This window comes from Equus przewalskii, chromosome 8 (genome assembly GCF_037783145.1).
Source record: "Equus przewalskii isolate Varuska chromosome 8, EquPr2, whole genome shotgun sequence".
Taxonomy (NCBI): Eukaryota; Metazoa; Chordata; class Mammalia; order Perissodactyla; family Equidae; genus Equus; species Equus przewalskii.
Genome location: NC_091838.1, coordinates 29,295,483 through 29,315,616, shown reverse-complemented (window position 1 = coordinate 29,315,616; position 20,134 = coordinate 29,295,483). Strand labels below are relative to the sequence as shown.

At 56.8% G+C, this 20,134-nt stretch overlaps 2 protein-coding genes and 2 long non-coding RNA genes across 11 annotated transcripts; 1 reads left to right on the top strand and 3 right to left on the bottom strand.

Moving 5' to 3' along the window:
• Positions 1-380: 380 nt before the first annotated feature.
• LOC103544903 (uncharacterized) lies at positions 381-6,246 on the bottom strand. 4 transcript variants are annotated; one of them, XR_011543391.1, is made up of 10 exons: positions 5,844-6,246; positions 5,523-5,738; positions 5,062-5,165; positions 4,518-4,584; positions 2,929-2,985; positions 2,431-2,507; positions 1,835-1,866; positions 1,350-1,467; positions 1,039-1,143; positions 381-706 (listed from the first exon to the last, which is right to left on the bottom strand). XR_011543391.1 is itself a non-coding variant. In XM_070631615.1 (9 exons), exons 1-9 carry the CDS (start codon positions 6,124-6,126, stop codon positions 549-551), a joined length of 1,185 nt encoding a protein of 394 aa, XP_070487716.1. In that variant the 5' UTR covers positions 6,127-6,233; the 3' UTR covers positions 381-548. The 4 variants fall into 4 exon arrangements, 3 of the variants coding, with proteins under 3 accessions (XP_070487716.1, XP_070487717.1, XP_070487718.1); XM_070631615.1 differs by lacking the exon at positions 1,835-1,866 and having other exon boundaries at positions 5,844-6,233; XM_070631616.1 differs by lacking the exon at positions 1,835-1,866 and having other exon boundaries at positions 2,929-2,982; positions 5,844-6,228.
• Positions 6,247-6,519: 273 nt separating this feature from the next.
• On the bottom strand, positions 6,520-12,746 carry LOC103544618 (ral guanine nucleotide dissociation stimulator-like). 5 transcript variants are annotated; one of them, XM_070631621.1, is made up of 5 exons: positions 10,186-12,746; positions 9,631-9,747; positions 8,576-8,766; positions 7,014-7,126; positions 6,520-6,880 (listed from the first exon to the last, which is right to left on the bottom strand). In XM_070631621.1, the coding sequence occupies exons 1-5, from the start codon at positions 10,318-10,320 to the stop codon at positions 6,672-6,674; spliced, it is 765 nt and encodes a 254-aa protein (XP_070487722.1). In that variant the 5' UTR covers positions 10,321-12,746; the 3' UTR covers positions 6,520-6,671. The 5 variants fall into 5 exon arrangements, with proteins under 5 accessions (XP_070487722.1, XP_070487719.1, XP_070487721.1 ...); XM_070631618.1 differs by having other exon boundaries at positions 6,525-7,126; XM_070631620.1 differs by lacking the exon at positions 9,631-9,747 and having other exon boundaries at positions 6,525-7,126.
• A 1,086-nt stretch (positions 12,747-13,832) lies between these two features.
• Positions 13,833-15,546, bottom strand: LOC103544617 (uncharacterized). The gene is made up of 2 exons (XR_011543417.1): positions 14,930-15,546; positions 13,833-14,708 (listed from the first exon to the last, which is right to left on the bottom strand). It is a non-coding gene; the product is annotated as an uncharacterized lncRNA (long non-coding RNA).
• Positions 15,533-18,908, top strand: LOC139085232 (uncharacterized). The gene is made up of 2 exons (XR_011543420.1): positions 15,533-15,839; positions 16,385-18,908. It is a non-coding gene; the product is annotated as an uncharacterized lncRNA (long non-coding RNA).
• Positions 18,909-20,134: the final 1,226 nt, after the last annotated feature.

Here is a 20,134-nt window from a genome sequence, read left to right as displayed (position 1 = left end):
CACATGCACGTTTTGAGCTTTTACATCGTTCTCTGCACTTAGTCTAACCCGTGCTGGCCCGTGCCATTTTAAAGACACCCGCATTCCAGTGGTTGTTGCTCTGCCTGTGAAAGTACCTCCACCCTCTAAATGCCAGGAGCTCTGGGTGCTGTCTCTGCTCCTGGCCCACGTGAACCACACTGAAATGAAGCCGTCCTCTGAGTAAAGGGGGGGCGCGGAGGTGTCCTCAGTATCCAGGGAGGGGCCTGGCCCTTCTCCCTTCTCTCACATACAATAAGCCGAGACCCTGCAAGATTTCTTCATTCCAGGAGGAACGCGAGAGTCTGTGTCTCCTTGACACGAGCACAGGAGGGGAAAGAACCAGACCGTGACTCGCAGGCTGGAACAGAAAACAGGATTTTAACATCAAATTCAAAACTAGCACTAACTACTAACACGAAAGAAATACGGCCCCTTCCCAAGTGGTAAACAGGCGCTGGGGTGGAGCTGCCAGGCCTGTGGGGTGGGTCGTCCCCTCCTCTTGGGCTCCAGGGCTCCCAGGAAAAGGCTTAGAATGTTCTTCTCCCCATCAGCATGGGAGGAGCCGGCCTGGGGCCCCGCGTGTTTCCCAGCCGCGTCCCCGCCGCTGAAGAGCAGGCTGCACTCGAGCTGTTGGAAGGACCGGGATCTGCCACTGTTGCTGGGTTCTGCGTCAGGGGTCTGGTGACTGAAGAGAAGACACTGATGATTGGGGGGGTCACACCAGTATCCCAGCCCAACACCTCAGCCCCACTGCATTTCTGCTCCAAACCTTGTCCTGAGTGTTCAGTCAACACTACCCCATTGTCCCTGACATGGGAGCTGGCATTTCGCTTCACCCATTTCACAGAAGAGGAAGCTGAGTCCCACAAAGGTCAAGGGAATTGTCCCTCACAGGCCTGGTCAGCAGTGGAGCTGGGATCCCCGTGCCGGCTGTCCATCTCCCTAGGCCCTTGGTCAGCCCGAAGCTTTCCGGAGCCCCTGTCTCTCAGTTCTGTCCCTGCCTGTCTGGACACTCACCGAGCCCTGAGCTGAGAGACGCGCGGTTCTCTTCTCTGGGCAGGAAAAACCGGCGCATCTTGCCGGCCCTCTCCTGGGGGCTCCAGGTGGCAGGACAGGCTGTAGCTAAAGGACAGAGGGGACTTTTCAGCTACCGGGAGCCACACCTCAGGTGACCCTCCCAGAGACGGCCAGCAGTTGGAGTCCCAGGGCCCCACGGGTGACCATGCGACAAGCCCCGGGACTGACCCGGAAGCCACGGGCACGGGCTCCCTGGAGCTGGCCATCAGAGAGAGTCCGCCTTGCCCTCACCAACTCCTGCCCCGCCTCACCTCTCATCCTCGCTGAGGGGCTCCATGGCCTCGAACCAGGCCCCAAATCGCTCCTCAGCCTCAATGTGGTAAAGATGGACTGCCTCCTGGAGCAGGACTGCTCAGTGACTTTGAATTCCTGGGGGAGAAAGGACATGATGCAGACGGGGCCTGGGTGGGGGACCGTGCTGGGGACTCAGACAGGTGAGAAGAGGGTCAAGGAGCTGGTCTGGGGTCTTGGCCCACATGGGAACCCTCCTTCCCTCCAATTCCGTGCAGGACTTGCTCGTTCTCACAGTTGGCTTGAAATAGCTCCTCCTGCAGGAAGGTGTCCTTGGTGCCAGCCCCTTCCCCCACGCACCAATGGGACGCCTTTCCCAGCTCTGGGTGCCGAACTCTCCCAAGAAAAGCAAGGCCCAAGGCATCGGGCCAGAGAAGGTCTTCCCCGGAGGAGTCTCTGATTGCCACAGCCCCACCCTCCGCACGGGGAGGCCACAGCTGCTCACCTCACTCCTTTTCTAAAATTGATCTCATTTCCCTGGAAGGCAGAGAGCCAAAGCCCATGAGCAACAGCCCCCTTAGCCCATAGCTAGCCCCCGTCTCCACCCTTTCTCAGGTTGCACTACCAGCAGGGTCGACCAGGGAGCAGGCGCTACCAGAAACGGGAATGGGTCCCGGGCAAGACTCTGAGCTCCAGAGCAAGGAGGCCACGGGGCTATGGCTCAGGGACATTCTAAGACAGCCCTCTCTGACAGACAGACAGACTGAGGCCTCAGGCAGGAAGGGATGCTCAGCCACTCGTGTGCTTCCTGCCTTGGAGGGGCCTGGCTTCACTCCCTGCAGGGGCGGGGCCTGAGGGAGAGGCTGAGTCCAGCTCAGACACACCCTCCAGCAGCTCCGCAGTCAGGCAGCCTGGACTGGCGGCTCACCTGGATCCTATATTCACTCATCACTAAGATGGCCATGACACCCAGCTCCCGGGGTGGCTGTGAGGCCCTCACGAGAGGACTCTGCCAAGGGTTGTGAGCTCAGGCCTCAGTGCAAGTCTCTCCTCCCAAATCTCCAAATCCTGATCCCCAGCTCCACCTCCAGGCTCACTCACCTCCAGGTAATCCTCCATGTTGGTGTCCTCAGCAGCAGTAGGTAATTGAGGAATGTGCCAAGGAAGGGGATGAGCCCCTGTGCCAGCGGGGTGGAGACGGTGATGAGATCCCGCTCTCAGGAGCCGTCAAAGACCTCTCCTCCACTCCTCACCCCAGCCTCCTGCCCAGCCCAAGCTACCCACCTAGGCGGCCTCCCCCCAATTTCCTCCTCTTCTCTCCTCCAGGAACCCCAAACTCCTCCAGGCACCTCCCAGAGCAGCCGGCTCTGGCAAAACCCAGGGTACGTGGTCCCCGCCCCTCCCTGTCCCAAATCCGTTGTGCGCCCATCCGTTCCAGGCCTCCTCCTGGTCACTTCCAATGCAGGCATTTCAGGTCTGTGGCACCAGGAGCAGGGCTGGGAGGAGAAAGGCTCCCTCTCTGCTGGTAGAGACCTCCGGCTAGGAAGGGGAGTCCCCTCTCCTGCGACTCCTGGGCCCCTCCTCCACAGGCACCCTTACCTTCTGGGCACCTGTGGGGCCCGTCTCCAGGCTGGTCAACATAGAAAGTGCCGCCTCCTGCCAGGGTGTTGACAGGGCCAGTGAGCCGACGCTCCCCTCCAAGTGTCCTCCCAAAGACCCCTCCCAGATCGGGGACCCTGGACATGTGGCCCCAGTCACCTGGTGCCCCTGCGGCTCCCGCCTCCAGGGTGCTCTGATTCCAGAGCCATCCCAGCTCCAACACTCACTCCTGTGTGACCTTGGGCCCGCCCAGGCCTCCCTGAACCTGTTACCTCGTCTGGAAGGTTTGACGAACTCTGTCTGCCTCCCACAGTCTCCTGAGGCCCAAGCGTCATCTGACCGTCATCACTGCTCTCCGCTCAAGCCTGCCTCTGGAGCCAGGTCCAAGCTCCCCACATTCCTCCCCACCCGAGCCTCGGCACCCACTGTGAGGCCTGCACCACGGCTCATCTCCCTCTGGCTCCCAGATGAGGAGACCAAGGCCCACACAGGGGCAGGGACTTGCTCAGGGGGCCCCAGAGGAGAGGCTGCTCCCCCTCCCAGCCACAGGCCCTGTCTCCTCTGCCTTCACACCACCCTCTGCCCTAGCCGCTGACCACAGTGCTGTCCTCGGGACTCTCAGGCTGTGTTCGGGCCCCCAGCTGGGCCCGAACCACGGATGGAGGGAGATGAGGTGTCTCAGGAGGCCTGGTCAAGTGGCTTCTGCCAGCCCCAACGCCCAGGAGTCTCTGATCCCAGGCCGAGGCCAAGGCCTTGCTAAAGCCCTCAGCTCCCTAGGATCCCCTCAGGGAGTTCCCCTGCACAGAATTCTTTCTTCATGCGCTGAGGATGGGACCCCGAATGCCACGTCTGACTAGCAGGGGGAGGGGGCGACCAGGGCACTGCGGGGTGGCATTTCCTTTCTGTTTTACGAGGAAACTTCTGACGTCTGGGCGGAAAGGATCCCTGAAGAAGCCATCAGTTCCCTGGGCACTTGCCCTTGCCCTCCGGGGCACATGTCATCGCCAACAAGGACCTGGGTGAGCATCCCACTGGGACTGTCTGCAGCGCCCACTTTAGGGGCCAGAGTGGGGAGCTACCGAGGGGACACAGATCTGTCCCAGGTCCAGTGTCCGTCCCAAGGCTGGGAAGCCCCTGAGTGCCCCCGGCCCGTGGGATCCGGCAGTGCCCATCCCTCAGGCAGGCAGGGTGCCCTTCTTGCGAGGCACAGTGAAGACAGAAGGAGCAGTGGGGCCCTGGCTTCCTGAGCACAGACTGGGCTGACTTCGGAAGAAAGGAAGCCCGCCCACTCGCTCCAGCCAGTGGCCAGGAGGAAGATGCAGGGCAGCTGATGGAGCAGCATGGAAGCCAGACACCGGCACCTTCTGCCAGGTCCTCAGCCTCCTGGAACAGTCCAGCCCGCACCATTCTATCCCATGCCCCTGGCCTCCTGTCCCAAACTGCCCCCACCTGCCCATGGAGCTAGCACATCCCTCTTCCTGTCCATCTTTTCCTGACCAACTTCACGTGACAGGAGAACCAAAGCTCATCCTGCCGGGTCCCCTCCCCTCTCGCTCCCCCTCCTTCCAGATGTGCAGCCTCCGTCTTACCTTCACCAGCTGCCTCCTGCTCACCCACTGGTCTTTGATGAACCTCTTCAACTTTCGAGAGCTCTTCCTGAGGGGAGAGGAAAGGAGGAAAGAAAACCCGGGGCGGTTGAAGGCGAAATGCCTTCTGGCTGAGAACCCGGAAGGTTCAAAGGGCCTGGGGCCTGGACGAGGGTTTTCCCCGTGTTCTTCGGAGCTCTGAGGTCACCGTGGGACTCGGGTGGAGGCTCTCCTGCGGTCACCTGGGGCCTCCATTCCCACTCCGACTGAGCACATTGTTTCTAACAGCGTTGGTTGCCGATGAGGGCTCCGTTGCTGCGAAGTACACCCTTGGAAATCTCCAGTGTGGCTCAATCCAGGATGTGACAAGGGGGAGCCACTGCCTAGGGTCTCAGAGAGTCTCAGAGACCCGAGCAAGGAGGCCAGTCCCCATCCCTAGGGTCCGCTGCCTCCCAGATGGTCCTAGCTGAATGAGGGGTCCATGGCAGTCGCACGGGGGATGTCTGGTCCGCCCTGGTGGTGCTTGGATGGAGCACGGCCTACCCACCTGGCAACTCGTCCCCATGTCTTTTGCAGACGGCTGATGGAGGGGCTCTGCAGAGCAGACACGATGGCACGCAGGGACGCATAATTTCCAAGGACTCGGCACTCCTGAGGAAGGGAAGGGAATGAGCTGCGACGGCGGGCTGGAGCCCTGCTTCCTCTGGCTTGTGTCCCCTCGTGGGCTTCTGCTGTCCTGGATGAGGCAGATGCCCAGGGAAGCGAGGGAGGGCACACCTGGGAGCTGATGAGTAACGCTCGCGGGCAGGAAGATTTTAGCTCAACCCAGGGCGGGAAGGGAGCTTCCCACCACTGGGACCAGCATGAAGGTCAGCAGGCCCTTGCAGCAAGGGGCCTAGGACTTTGCCGAGGCCCAGACCACCGACTTCAAGGCTGAAAGCTGCGAGAGGAGAAGGGGCAGTCCCCCTGACTCCAGGGAGGGGCTCCCTGGGCCCTGCCACTACTGACCTTGGCCACCTGAATCCACAGCTCGACGACTCTGGCCCTGTCCTGGGCCGTCATGCTGAGGTCCCCAAGGCACGTCGTGATGACGCAGCCGGACACGTGAAGAAACTGGTTGATAGTGGCCCGAACCGTGGGAGCCAGGTACTCCTTGCTCCCATTGGGCCGCTGGCACCACACAAAACCCAGGCAGTGGCGGGGCTCCACCTTCTTGAACAGCTCCTGGGGAGGATGGGGACTGTCACCTGACCCTGCCACACCCGAGCTCTAGTCTGCAGGCCCCCGCAGCCCCAGGCAGGAGGCACTGGTCAGCTGCAGCTCAGGAACCTGAGGAGGTGGCCTGAAGCTTCTGGGAGTCTCTGGGTTTTGTCTGTGTCCGCTGAGGCCGCCCAGCGCAGGATGACCGAGGACCCACTAGGGGCGGGGAAGAGAAGTCCCATTGGCTCGCAGCCCAGTCTTGCTTCCCCCAAGCACCAGAACACGGCTCACACCTGCCCATCTCAAGGGGCATCTTCCACCCGTTCTCATCACCCCCTGGTCCCACTCCCCTTTCAGCTGCACGTTCCCCCGAGGCAGCAACAACCATGGGCTTTGTTTGCCTGTCTTCCATGTAGGTAAGGACGCACTAGGTGTCTAATAAGTACGGAGGCTGTTGAGGCCTCCTGGGCCGATGGGTGAGTGACCCAGGACTTGGCAGCACTCCAGTGAGCTTCCCTCCCCCACCAGAGGGCTATTCTCTGCCCCGCTTCCTCTCTGTTCAACCTCATCCATCCGCACAGCCACTCTGCCCAGCAGGTGCCCGCCCTTGGTGTGCTCTCTACTGTCCATGTGGGGACAGCAAGGACTTGGGGGCCAGAAGGTGGCCCAGGTCACCCGGTGGGTAAGTGGGGGAGCTGTGACTTGCACCCACATCGTTGGATTGCGGCTGAGGGAACAGGAGGTCTGGGGCAGCTGATGGCCCACCAAGGCGGGCCCCACCTAGCCCAAGAGCCCCGCTGCTCACCGCATCCATCCGGGTCAGCTGCTCGGCCACCAGCTTCGGAGGGAAGTCCAGCAGCTTAGGCCTCTCCTCTCTCAGCTCGGCGCTCGCTTCTGCGGTGACTTCGGCAGCTGGAGGCAGAGATCGTCCAAGTCAATGGCGCATCTTGCTCCAGCTCAGAAGCTGGCACTGGGGCTGAAGCTGATGGCGCTCGCTCCGGCCCTGGAGAGGCCGATGGAGGTGAGGCTGCTGGAGGTGAGGCTGCTGGGTGGTGAGGCCGCCTCCAGCTCCGGCGCGGACGGTGGAACTACAGCTGGAGCTGCCTCTGGCCCCGGAGCTGGCCCTTGCTCTGGCTCTAGAGCCGGCAGGAGCTCTGGAACTGGCGCTGCAGCGGGAGAAAGAGAAAGTTTCACCTACGTACCCGACTTTACAAGACAGGAGAGACTCCGCTGTCTTGAAGGGAACCCCAGCCCGTGAACCCCACCGCAGACAGTCTTCCCAGACTGCTGTGCCCTCACCTTCCAGCTCTGCCCTCCTGGGCCCCAGATGTTGCAGCTGGACCTGGGGAAGGTAGGCAGGGCCTCCCAGGTGCGACCCAGGCCAGATGACACGCAGAGAGGCCAGCCGCATCCTGAAAGAGGGAAAGGGCGTGGGCTCCCAGAAATCCTGCATTGGGTCCAGCCAGGTTCCCACCATAGAAGACGCGGTACTGGGCGGAAGCAGTTGGGCCACAGAGCCAGAGGCCTGGCCGTCGCTTCCACACTGTCCTCCCAAGGCACCCTGCTTTGGGTCTGGGCCCTGTGCCTGCCCCTTTCCACCAGGGGGGAGTCCCACCCCGGCGCTGACTCCTGTGTGGCCATCCTGGCAGTGCAGGTGGTCATCCAGCAGGTGGAACACGGGGTTTGTGTGAGTCTCTTCTTCCCACTGCCACTCTTGGAAGAGGCTGGGACACAGTCCTCAGCCCAGCCCTCCACGCCCTTGTGCAAGTGGACTGAGGACTGAGGCCGATGTGTGAGCGGCTCCCAGACCCCCTTTCTCTTCTGGGCCTGCTGGTGGTGGTCAGAAGGGGTGGATGGAGAAGGGGAAGCGGGAGGGAGACGGGACTGTGGTGGGGATGGGTCGCCAGGGAACAGCTCAAGCCAGCCTCCCCTCTGGTTCCCAGGGGCTCTGGGACCCCACCCACAGCTCTCTTTCACTCCTATCCCCTTGCAGTAGAAGCCATCAGACCTCAGCCCTCCCAGAGGAATCAAAAGATGAGTGAGATCAGAGTTGTGCCGGGCCCGCCCCAGCCACAGTCCTCTGTCCTCTTGTTCTCCCCCAGCCCTGTTCTGTGGAGACAGGAGGCCCTCGTCTGGCACTCAAAGAACACTCAGGTCTTTAGTTGGCGCTGGGGTCCATCATGCATGAGAACGTGGGAAGAGGCCTCCAGTCGTAAAGGAGCATAGGAGGGCATCCCCTGGGACAGGGGCGGGGGACAGGATCTGTGGATGATATGGTGTGTGACTATCTGAGTCTCAGGCTGCTGCGGGGGTCCAGGGGCTGTGTCTGCTTCATTCACTGCGTTGTGCCAAGTGTCTCTAAAGCTCCCGCATGTCACAGGTGCTTAATATACAGTGTTCTCGAATGAACTCCAACCAGAAGCATCCCCGGTAGCTGAGTGGGCCTGGGGCCCCTCTGCGGCCCCGGAGACCCCTCCTTGGCTACTCCAAGGACCCGCCCCACGACCAGCTGGATGGAATCCCACACTCCCTGCCAGAGTGCTTTCCGTGTGCCTTTGCAAACTCAGAAAGGCCCCATCCCAGCGATGGGGGAGCAGACTGCTCTTCATCGGGGAGAGGGAAAGAATAACCAGGAACAACCACGGCACGTCTCTCAGCCCCTTCTGTAGAGCCAGGCCCCAGGGAAGCACCTGCCGTGGCTCATCCCATTCGTGCCCACCAGAACCCGATGAAGTTTATCCTCTCCCACTCCACTTTGCAGAGGAGCAATCGAAGCTCAGAGAGATGGAGGGCCGTTTCCAAGACACACAGCTGGCAGTGGGCAGAGTCACCACTGTGCTGAGGAGGGGCTGGGCACTCACGTAGCAAGTAGGTGGTCCAGGACCCCGTGGGAGGTGAGGACAGCCGCGCAGTCAAACACGATGGTGGTGACGTTGGCCATGTTTCGAGGCGCCAAGGCTGGTCCTATGGACGGCGGCAGCCTCTCCAGCAGGCCTGCCTGGAGGGCCCGCATCCTGCAGGCCTCATTCCGCTGCCCGAGTGACTCTCCGCGCTGGGTGAGATGAGGAAGGACACAGAGTCACCAGCACCAGCGTGAACCTCCAGGAAGTCAAGGTCTGGAGGTCCCCCAGGAACTGTGAGCCCCTCAGGGATGTGTGCAGAGGAGGGACAGGATTGCCCACAGCCAACCGGTTTCCAGGCTTGAAAAGTCCAATTTGAGTTTGGGCGGGGGGAGGATTATACGATGAGTTCCTCAGGACACTTGGCTGGCTTGGCAAGGACAGACCGCCCCGCACCAAAGCGTGCATTAAGAGCACTGACCAGCGAATCCAACACAAACATCCCCATTCTAGAGATGAGAGGACGGAAGCTTCGGGCTGCCAAGTGGCTGCTCAGGGTCCTGTGGGTCGGAACTGAGAACCGCCCTAAGCCAGGGCTGCAGGACTCCCCCGCTCCCCCACCTGAGGCTTCATGTGCTCCTGACATGAAGGGAAATGTCTGGTGGGAACCTCAGCCCTCCCCAGTCGGGAGACAGTGCACGGGCAGACAGACGCTGTGAGGATCTGGCTGACTACAAGAAAGGACGCTGGTTTTTCTTTCTTTTACACGAAAGGGAGGTTTGAGACCCTCGTTACAGAGGTTTCAGATTCAGAAAATGGCAGATTTCAAAGATGCCCCTGGCCGAGTGTGAAGCGCAAACATCAGTGTTTTGTCTACTCCGCCTAGGGTTAGGAAAGAGCGACTTCCCACCCTCCTAGGTAGCTGGTGAGGAGGCGTGGAAGTCCAGATTCCTTTGGGACTGGGCCCTTGGGACACTCCAGTGGGAAAGCCCTGGGCGGGTCCAGGGGAGGGCTCCAGATTTGACTCTGGATTGTGGACACACCCCGGTGATCTCAGGGCCCCGGGTGTCACTCACTCTCCCCTCAGTCCAGCCCCGGGCAAGGTCGGTGGTCTGCTGCACTTGCCCCCTGTCCAGGGAGATGGAGCCGTAGGACCCATGCGCCAGCTCCTGGACCATCTCCTGGGTGGAGCTCTGCAAAGACAGCGTCCGGTGGCCGCGGCGGCAGGTAGCAGGGGCCTGCCTGCACTTGCCCACAGGGGGAAAACTCTCCCGCACACCGAGCACAGACAGAGGGGCATCCGCATAGACCTCCAGACAGGGAGCGAATGAGATGACACCTCACGGGCTTGGGATTCACCTACGGGTAGGGCGGCTTGGCTCCCAGCACTCACCTTCCATCCTGCCAGCCACCACCTGGGATATGAACACGACATACCGCCAGGCTTCCAAGCCCTAACCGTCTGCTCCCGTCCAGGGTAGCTCCACGCTCATCCCTGCCTTCCGTCACTCCATGCCCGCCAACACACACACACAATAAGGGTCAAGGGGTGTGGGGCTGCCCGCATGGGAGGGTGGGATCACACTTGTGGCCTGACCCGGAGTGGCCCGCCCTGGGCTGCCTTGTGTTACCTGAGGGTTCCTTCTTCCGAATGGCCTGAGGTCTTGGAGGTGCGGTCTCAGCCAGTGTCGACAGCGCTGGAGAAGACTGTCATTGTTGGCTCTCTGTGCGCCAGAGCCTCGCAAAGAGGGGATACACGAACACATCCTCCTGTGTCGAGTGTCTCTGGTCAAATGGGCTATGTGTACAAAATGGCTGCCTGGTGACCAGAGTTCTAAGCTCTGTTGGGGTCGGTCGCCAAGGAAGTGAGGTCATGTCTCCAAGGTTCCAGGATGGGGGGCCCTTCCCTCCATCAGACCCACCCAAAGCCCCCTCGGGGCTGTTGACCGCTCACCCTCCTTGCCCGTGTCATCTCCCGAGCTGTACAGAAAGTTCCATCACAGCCCTCCCCACAGCTCCTTGGGATCGGAACCAGCGCCCCAGCTTTGAAGAGAGAGCGCCCAGTTCGGATCTCCTTTTTCCTAGCAGTTCTGTGTCCTGGAAAAGCCACTGTGCCTCTCAGGGCCTCCCCAGTCTCCCAACCTGCACGATGGGATGGCGCTAGAAACACATTCCCAGGGACGTCTTCGGGTGGACATGTGATAACGCCTCCCATATCTGGGAGGTGGTGCCGCCTGGGTCTGGTCCCCGAACTTAGAGGTGGAAGAATTACAAGAAGGGGTGGATGCAGTCGGGAATACCTCTCCAAACAGGCCTGGATTCCAGCCGTGTGATTTGGGAAAAGTCACTGCCCCTTGGGGGCTCCTTGTCAGGTTCTGCACCTTCAAGGGTTGGAAGTTCGAGGAAATTCAGATATTGTCATTCACTAGCATTCAACCTTTCCCAGTCTCCTGTTGGCCTTAGAACCAGACCCAAGCGCCTCATTGTCGGCCTATGTGGTGGGCAGCCTCCACCAAGGCTCCCAGCGCTCCCTCCCTCCTGCTGTGCACATCCTTGTGGAACCACTACATCCTGAGTAACTGGTTTCTGAGCAATAGAATACAGCCCAGCTGATGGAATGTCACATCCAAGTTTTAATTACAAAAACTCTGTCACTTCCCTCTTGCTTGCTTTCCTGAGTTCCCTCCCTTTATCTCCCCCTCTGTTTCCATCTCTTGCGCTCTCTCTCTGTCACATTTCTGGAAATGAGATAGCAAGTGGCGATGATTTCAGTTGCCCTATGTAGAGGCCAAGGGAGGCGAGATCTGAGGGAGCGCCCAGCCAACAGTCACATGGAGACTCAGACTCTCAGTCCCAATGACTCCTGACACCACCCGTGTGAGTGACTTGGGAGCAAATCCTCCCCTAGTCTAGCCTCAGTTGAGACTGAAGGTCCTGCTTCACGGAGACCTGGAGGCAGAGGCTCCCAGCTAAGCCGTGCCCAATGCCTAGACCACGGAAACCGGGAGAAGTTCAATATTCGTACTTCAGAGGTGCAACTTTTGGGAGCAGTGTTGTGAGAGAGAAACCCAAATGAACGCAGACTACCGGGTTCCCCGGTCTGGCCCCATTAACCGCCGCCCCTGCCGCAGCTCCTGTTGCTTCTCAGGCTCCCTCCAGCCGCCTGGGCAGCTTTCTGACCTCCTCTGCTCACGCTCACTTCTGCCCCAGAGTCTCAGCACCAACAGCGCCTTTCCCCCGACTCCCTGTTCCCGGACCTACGCAGGCGTGGCTCAGTCTTGTCCTTCTGGTCACAGCCTAGGTCACTTCAGTGAGGCCTTTCAGAATCTCCCAGGCACAGTCTCTGCCACCACACATCTCACATCTGGAAGCGTCTTCAATTGTTTCCTCCTTCTTGCTCCCATTTGGATAAAGTGAGCCCAGGACGAGGGGCTGTCTGCTTTGGCTGAAGGAGACGTAATTCCTTCTGGTTACCCCGGGCACACGGCTGTCTCCTCCAGGCTGAGTTTTTCCCACCACCAGTCCGTCGGGAAGGCGCACTAGCCTTCCCTCTCTCCCGTGGGGCTGGTGTCCCAGGAACACGGTGAGCCGTCCTCTCTCCCTGTCATGCAGCACCAGCCCCTCACCCCACGGCCAGAGAACTAGCACCCGGTCTGAGACTCCACCACATCCTGAATTCAGTTACTGCTGAGACCCTCCCATCCATTTGGGGATTCCCTGGTACCTCCTGAGGGCGTCTTTCCCTGAGACCCCACTCCCAGCCTGCCCTTGCTTATTCCAGTAACAATGGCCTTTCCTCAGAGCCCCCCCAGTCTGGAGAAGAAATGTGTTGAAAGGTTCTCCGTGTTAATTTTCAGGGCCGGGGGAAATTGGTAGAAGTAATTTGGGTGTTTCTGTGCAATAGTTCCCAGGAAGAAGATTCAGCCCTAAAAAGAAATGAACTTCTGACACATGGTACAACGTGGATGAACCTTGCAAACCTTACGCTCAGTGAAATAAACGCAACCCAGAAAGACACCTATGATACGGTTCCCCTTACATGACGTGCCGAGCACAGGCAAATTCATCGAGATGGAAGGAAGAATAGAAGTTCACAGGGGCTGGAGCTGAGGGTCATGGGGAGGCAGTGTTTAATGGGGACAGAGTTTCTGTTTGAGATGATGAAAAGAAGTCTTGGAAATGAACACGGTGATGGTTGCGCAGTATTGTGAATGCATTTGATGCCACTGAATTGTCCACGGAAAAATGGTTCAAATGGCCAAGTCTAGGTTATGCATACTTTGCCACAATCAAAAGGCACTTAAAAATGCAGCGGGGGGTCAAGATGCAGGTTCTGGGGCCCTCAAGTCAGCATATGGGCCAGGTAGGTGTCCAGGGTCTGAGATCTTGGACCCTGGTGAGGCTCTGGAGTGGTCCTGATTGATGCTAGTTTACAAGTTCAAAGTAACAGGATTGGAGCAATTTCACCGATTGGGGGATAAGAAAGGAAACAACTGCATTCAGTCCCATCCAACGTGGAAGAGACCTTTTTCTTAATGGGAAGCAAATGTCAGTCCTTCAAGGAAGTCACTTCTCAACGTCTCTACCCCTCCCCAACCCCACCCGCTACTCCCAGAAAGACGCCGCAGTGCAGAGCTCGGGTACCGTGGTTGTGGCCTCATCCGTGAGTCATGTTTGGGGTCAGATCCCCTGTTTTCCTTCCCCAGCCATGTGACCCTGGGCATGTCACTCAACATGACTGAACCTCCATTTCTTCAACCGTAAAATGGGGAGAATCATCCTGGTAGGGAAATTATGAAGGTCACAAGACTTTCTCAGAGGAGGTAGCACATGGCAGAGGCATTATGCTGAGAGCCGCGCCCCACAGGTCACACGTTTTCTGATTCTGTTGATACGACCTTCTCAAAACAACAGCATTATAAAGATGGAGAACAGATGAGTGAAGGCCAGGGGCTGGCCGGGCAGATGTGACTACGAAAGAGCAGCACGAGGGAGGGCTTGTGGGGATGGGACAGTTCTGTGTGTGGATTGCAGTGGTGGTGGCGCAAATCTGCATGTGTCATAAAATGGCATTGAACCGCGCGCGCGCGCATACACGCACACCGCACACACACACACACCCCCCAGTGAGCTCACGTCAAACTAGCGACATCAGAAGTCTGCGGTCTGTGGGTTTAACACTGCCAATTCATGTCCTGGTCGTGACACTGTACTAGAGTCCCGCAAGATGTTAACCCCCGGCGGAAGCTGGTGGAAGGGTCCAAGGCACTCTGTACTATTTTTGTTGCAACTTCATGTGCTTTCATATTTATTCAAAGGGAAAAGTTAACAGTGAAAGACACAACAGGACACAGCCTGGCACGTAGTAAGTGGCAAACAACACGGTTCTCGGTGACAATTCTTTGCGATTGTAATTGCACGTTCATTTCCAGTCTCTCTCCATACACAGTGACCTTGGTGAGGGACGGACACACCTCACTAACGTCGTCTGCCCTCTGCCCAGCACAGAGCACGCGCCCACTCAATATTTGTCCACTAAATCCCCCGTGGTCCCTGCGCCAGGTGTTCTTACGTCCACGTTCACGGACCCTCCACGACAACCTTAGGCAGTGTTATTCTTCGTGCTGGGCAGGTGAGGAAACTGAGGCACAGAGAGGGAAAGTAAATTGTTCCAGGTCAACACACTGGACCGACGAGGAGGTGCCATGCCCTGCTCTGGAGGAGAGCAGAGGCTGTCCATGGCAGCTCCAGGGTCCCTCACGGCGGCTCCTCTCTGCGACTGCCAGGTCCTAACTTTGAGGCCAAATAGCTTGACTTCCTAGAGGGAGCTGGAGAGAGAAGTCACCTACCTGTGGCGCTGGGGGGGGGGTCGGTGGCACCAGTGGGTTCTGTGGGAGGAGCATGGAGGTCACAGCAGCTGAGGAGAAATGGTCTGGAGTGAGACCGGGGACTCCGAGGGGGGGCATGGAGGCCACCGCGTGCATCTTTCCTATCCAGCCTGAGCCACTGATTGCGGGTCCTCTGGCTTCTTCTCCCGTGGGTGCCCTGGGATGAGGAGATCAGTCGCTCTCCCTAAGGGGCCTGCAGCACACGGTCATCAGAGCCCTGAGGACTCACCGCGGGGAGTGAGGGCTGAGGTCCGATGTGTAACCTGCTGTGAGAAAAGGAGACAGAATTGGCATGCAAGAGGGGCACGAATGTCCAAAATACAGCCCGAGGACCACCAGCCCCACCCACAACTGACACTTCCAGTCTACACGGTTCCACATTAGGATTTAGGAGCAACTATCTCTTATTCCTAAAAGGCTGACAAATCAAAGATCCAGTCCCTGTTTTCATGAGTTTGCAATTTATGTGTGAGATCAATGCGCTAACCTTGCTCGAACATGGGTTTGCAAATTGTGCTCTTCAGGTTCCAGAGGTATTTAGAGGTGCTGGCAGGGAGAGAGAGGAATAGCCAGACTCTTGAATGCCCATTGGCTTCAGAGGGATACTCTCTTTCATCTGACTGGAGAAAGGCTTCTGTGCCTCAGGCAAGGGGACGAATCACAGCCCCAGAGTGCAGAGCTGCAAAGGGAAGAGAAGGATTCACAAAGTGCAGGGCCTTGGGGTCCCTGAGCCTTGAGGGAGGTTGCTCAGCTGGAAGACTAGACACACAGGATGGCTCCTGAGGAACACTGGAGAGTGCACATCCTCCTGGGGCCCATCCTTAGCTTCAGTATGGGGTTACTAAATAGATGCTCCCCAACGACGTAGAGGCTGTCGCTGTCCAGGATGAAGGAGCCCAGCTGAGTGCCCCCACAGGTCTCATGTCTCAGCTTCCGTGACAGCCCCTCTTTTTCCAGCTTAAGGCCCACAGTGTCAGGATGGTGAGTGAGGACAGTATCATCTCCGCCGGCTGTTGCAGTTTTCTCAGGCCTGGAGCTGGAGGGACACAGGCATGGGGAGGTGGGGACTCCAGGCAGGGGCGCTGAAACGCCTCCCTGAGGGAGGGGACAGAGACAGCAGGAAGACTGACGGGCAGCTTGGAACAGCCTTGGTGCTGGGGGAGGGTTGTAAGTGAATAGGACAGCCAAGGTCCCTGAACACAGAGGACGTAGCACCTCCAAATGTTGGTGTCGGTGCTCAACTCTGAAAGGACGTTCATGATACGGCAACGCACACCCTAACAACAAAGCATGCGGCAGCGAGCGGAGGAGGACTCTGGGCACAGGACCAGGTGAAGCAAGGCAACATCAAGTTGCTTAAATTGCAGCTCTGCCACTCACTTTCTGCATGCCTCTGGGTAAGTCTCCCAACCCCTCTGGCTCCTTTTCTTCATCTGTCCAGTGAGGTGAGAGTTCAGACCTCACAGCACTTAGCACTAGTAACTGTTCGATGAAAAGCGGCCATTTTCCTTAGGTATTAATAGGGCCCGCATTCTTGGTGTCAATGGACCTGGCAGGGAGAGAGACTGAGCCTTTTGAAGGCAACACTTAGGGCAAGCAGCCGTCCTGGGATGGAGGCGGCGATTGGGCTGTGTGGGATCTCAGAGCCAGAAACATCTCAGGGCCAGTGGAAAGGGAAGACACGCTGCATCACGGCTGCAGGACAATGGCGAGGACCTTTGGAGCTGGGTCGTTTCATCCTCAGACAAACGGGTTCACGACTGGGAGGTTCACACGAGGGCTGAGGCCACCCAAGTGCTCCTGCGGGGGTTCCCACGTGCTGGGGTCCTTCTCACAGTTGGGTGTAAGAAAGGGTGCGAGTCCTTTACCGCTTGTTGTCTACATGTCGGGACCTTTGCTAAGCACTTTTCATTTTCATCCTCACACAAATTCCTCTCCCCAGTGAGAAGCAGAGTCTACTTCCCCATCTCTTGAATCTGGGCTCGGCCACATGACAGGCCTTGGCTAATGGATGTTAGTGAATGTGACGGAAGCAGAGGCTTGGGAAGCACGTGTACACTAGGGCTTGCCATTTCTTGCTGCTCCTGGAACTCGGAGCAGCTCAATGAGCCCAAGGTGCCCACTGGGGGATGAGAGAATGTGCGGGAGACCCGAGGTCCGCCAGCCAGCGGCCGACCGCAGGCACATCAGTGAGCCTCAGCTGAGATCAGCTGAGCCAGCCCCGGCAGGAGAACTTCCCAGCAGCATTCAGAACAAATCACTATCCAGCAGAATGTGGGCTAAATTGGTTCTGCAGAAAAGCAAACTGAGCCCTTCCGATTGACCGATGAGGTGGCCGAGGCACAGAGATGTTTAGCAACTGGTCAGGGACACACAGTCTTGAAGCAGGGAACTAGGATCGGAACACAGGCCTGTCAGACCCCCCAAAAACCATGTGACCACTGTGCTCTACTGCTCAGGAATCCTTCTGGGGGCGCGCAGACATAACTTGGTCTGTAGCACATGTCACATATTTAACATTCTGCTGGAACTAGGCATGTTACACAAATGGTTGAGCTGGTCAGGACGGAGCGGTGAGGAAGTGGAGAGTGTGCATCATGTCTACAGCATGTAGAAAATGTGCAGGGTCTTGACTCACGAAACAAAGAATTCCTGAAGGCGGAATTCAAATTTCAGGACTCCAGTTTATATCCCATGACTCCAGACTCACATGGCAGGATTAAGGGATGGGGAGGCCCAGCCTGGGTCAGGACACAAGCATGAAAAAGACTCATAGACTTGACTTTTTTCTTCTTTTTTTTGAGGAAGATTAACCCTGAGCTAACATGCACTGCCAATCCTCCTTGTGTGCTGAGGAAGATTTGCCCTGAGCTAACATCTGTGCTGATCTTCCTCTATTTTATACGTGGGATGCCTGCCAAAGCGTGGCTTGAGAAGTGGTACATAGGTCCACGCCTGGGAGCTGAGTGGGCCAGTTCACCGGAACCACAGACCGCTGAAGCAGAGTGTGCACACTTAACTGCTACGCCACCGGGCCAGCCCCCATGGACTCAATTTTAAAAATGAATCTTCAGAGCTGGGGTACGACAGGTTCCACGGCATCAATCAAGCCTCTATATCAGGTTCCTGGAAACTCAGGGGCTCTCAGATCCACATTGGGGCCAGATGAGGAGACAGGGCTAGAGTCAAAGTCATGACTAAGATCCAGAAAGATTTTCTGTCTGTTCAAATAGAACCCACAAATGTGGACACGTACAGACATTGCTACATTCATGCATTCATTCCAGCAAGCAGCATAAAGCGAGTGTCAACTAGGTACTCGGCGCCAAGGTGACAAATGCATAAAGACTGAATACAGCAAATGATAGTAAATTCCATGAAAGAAATACTCAGGGTGATATGGGAAGAGAAAACCTGAGGGCCAGGTGTGTATTCAGAAGTGCTACTTCATAGAAGGTGGTCTGGCAAGGTCTTTCAGAGCAGCTGATGGTTGAGCTGAGATTTGAACGGCAGTGAGGTGCCAGGCATAGCTGCTCTGCAGGAAGAGGCAGGATAAAGGCCTGATAGAGGTTAGGACATTAGTAGAACAGACAAGTGTCTGAAGTGGTTAACGACAGAAAGAAACCGAGAGAAAAGATGAAATGAGACAGCTATGAGGAACAAAGATTGGGAATGTGGAGGTCCTCACACACAGGAGAGACAAGACTGAAATTCTTTTGCTAAACGTTGTTTTCTTTCCTCCTCTTCTTCTTCTCCCCAGTGCCTCCCAGTACATAGCTGTCTATTCTAGTTGCAGATCCTTCTAGTTGCACTATGTGAGACACGGCCTCAGCGTGGCCTGATGAGTGGTGCCAGGTCCGCACCCAGGATCCAAACGGGTGAAACCCTGGGCCACTAAAGCAAACCACATAAACTCAGCCACTTGGCCACGGGGCCGGCCCCCTAGACTGAAACTCTAGCCCAACGCTCAGCAGCCCTGCTATCTCTTCCCTCCAGGGCAAGGGCACCTGCTGAAACGACAAGTGTTAAGCAACCCCAAAAGGACTACGAAGGACAGAGGCATCTCATGAGGAAACAGTGCACAGCTACTGAGCCTCTCCCCACTCTTCTCAGGACAAGAGCATGTTGATCAATCTTTTAGAAGCATTATCTATTGTTTCAACGTGGGAACCCCCAAGTAGGAAGAGAACAGAGGCTGTTTGATAGTAACCTCCTAGTTAAGCATCCTTACTGTAACTCAACCAGAGACATGCACGCCACACAATGGGATAAACCCAGATTTTAAGGCAATATTCTCATTTTTCCTGGAGACATTAGTGATGCGGATCAAATTGAAGGCATTAACACCCTCTGAAAAGTTATCTACTTTTCTTCTTTGGCTTTAGGATTATAGTGCCCTTGACACTGTCTAAATAAAGGAGAGTTGAATCTTCATTGAAGAAAGTAAATCACAAAGTGTAACCTAATCTGATGCAAGAATGGCGTGGCTTTGTCTTCTGCCTCCATTTATTTTAAGAAACACATTTATTTTAAGAAGGCTTATTGCTCCCAGAATGTGTTTTATCCCTTAACTCGTGAGAGTGTTCCTATCTGGCCTTAACAACAACAACAAAAATAACACTTTGGAGCAAAGTTGCAGCATAATAGCCCCACACTGGAGGCCAAGATGGAGAAGATCTCCAGGGCCACTATGACCTTGCCCTTGAGGCTGTGGTAGATGGGGAGGAAGGTGACGCAGACACTGCAGAACACCAGCATGCTGAATGTCATGAACTTGGCTCCATTGAAGGTGTCAGGCAGGTTCTGGGCCAGGTTAGTCAAGGAGAAGCTCCCCAGGGGCAGGGAGCCCAGGACACAGCAGAAGGCACTGACCGAGCCGTTGTTGCACACAATGATGATGTGACCATGTTCAGAATGTGCCTCGATGTCAGTGACGGCAGGAGAGGCTCCTAGCCACAGTCCATAGAGACTCAGTTGGATAAAGGAGCAGATGGGAAGATGAAGTTAGCTTCCCTGACACCAACCACTGCCCCATCCTTCTCCCTGGTGCAGCGAACTTGAAGGCCACAACCACAGTAATAGCTTTGGCCAAGACAGTAGAAACAGCCACAGTAAAAACAATTCGAAATGCGACTTGTTAAAGAACGCAGGGGGCTGTGTTGGGATGGCCGATGAAGAGCAAGGAGCAGAGGAAGCACAGGGCAAGGGAGATGAGCAGGATGTAGCTGAGAGTTCTGTTATTGGCCTTGACTATAGGGGTGTATCAACGCTTCACAAAGACCCCCAGCACCACAGCTGTGAGGACAGAGCAGCACAGAGCCATGCAGGCCAGAGCCATCCCCAAGGAGTCCTTGTTAGCCAGAAAGGTCACAGCTTTTTGTAGGCAGCGATCTCGCTCTTTGTTGGTATACTGATGATCTGGACACTTACATGCTGATCCATGTCTGGGGAGAAATGCAAAGTACCATCAGCTCAGGTTCAGTAATTCTGTCTTATTCACAGGTCCCCAAAGAAGGGCATTGGATAAGTTTAGCCAAATTGTCCTCCTTTGTTGCTCTAGACACCAAATAATGAATGCTCTGCAGGGAATGACTCCCAGTTGATAACTGCCCATCTTCTTTATGGGTAATTAAACAGAGCCATTATTCTTCCCAATAGTTATCCTGCATATTTGTGAGAGCACTTTTTTTCC

Excerpts from the sequence above, each read along its gene's own strand:
- LOC103544903 (XM_070631615.1), bottom strand. The coding sequence starts at position 6,126 with ATGGAAGACAGGCAAACAAAGCCCATGGTTGTTGCTGCCTCGGGGGAA. Across the intron at positions 4,585-5,061 it reads ACATGGGGACGAGTTGCCAG|GAAGAGCTCTCGAAAGTTGA; the intron begins GTGGGTAGGCCG and ends CTCTCCCCTCAG. Across the intron at positions 707-1,038 it reads GTCTCTCAGCTCAGGGCTCG|TCACCAGACCCCTGACGCAG; the intron begins GTGAGTGTCCAG and ends TCTTCTCTTCAG.
- LOC103544618 (XM_070631618.1), bottom strand. The coding sequence starts at position 10,320 with ATGTGTTCGTGTATCCCCTCTTTGCGAGGCTCTGGCGCACAGAGAGCC. Across the intron at positions 9,748-10,185 it reads TCGGAAGAAGGAACCCTCAG|AGCTCCACCCAGGAGATGGT; the intron begins GTAACACAAGGC and ends CTGTCTTTGCAG. Across the intron at positions 8,767-9,630 it reads GGGGCTGGACTGAGGGGAGA|CGCGGAGAGTCACTCGGGCA; the intron begins GTGAGTGACACC and ends CATCTCACCCAG.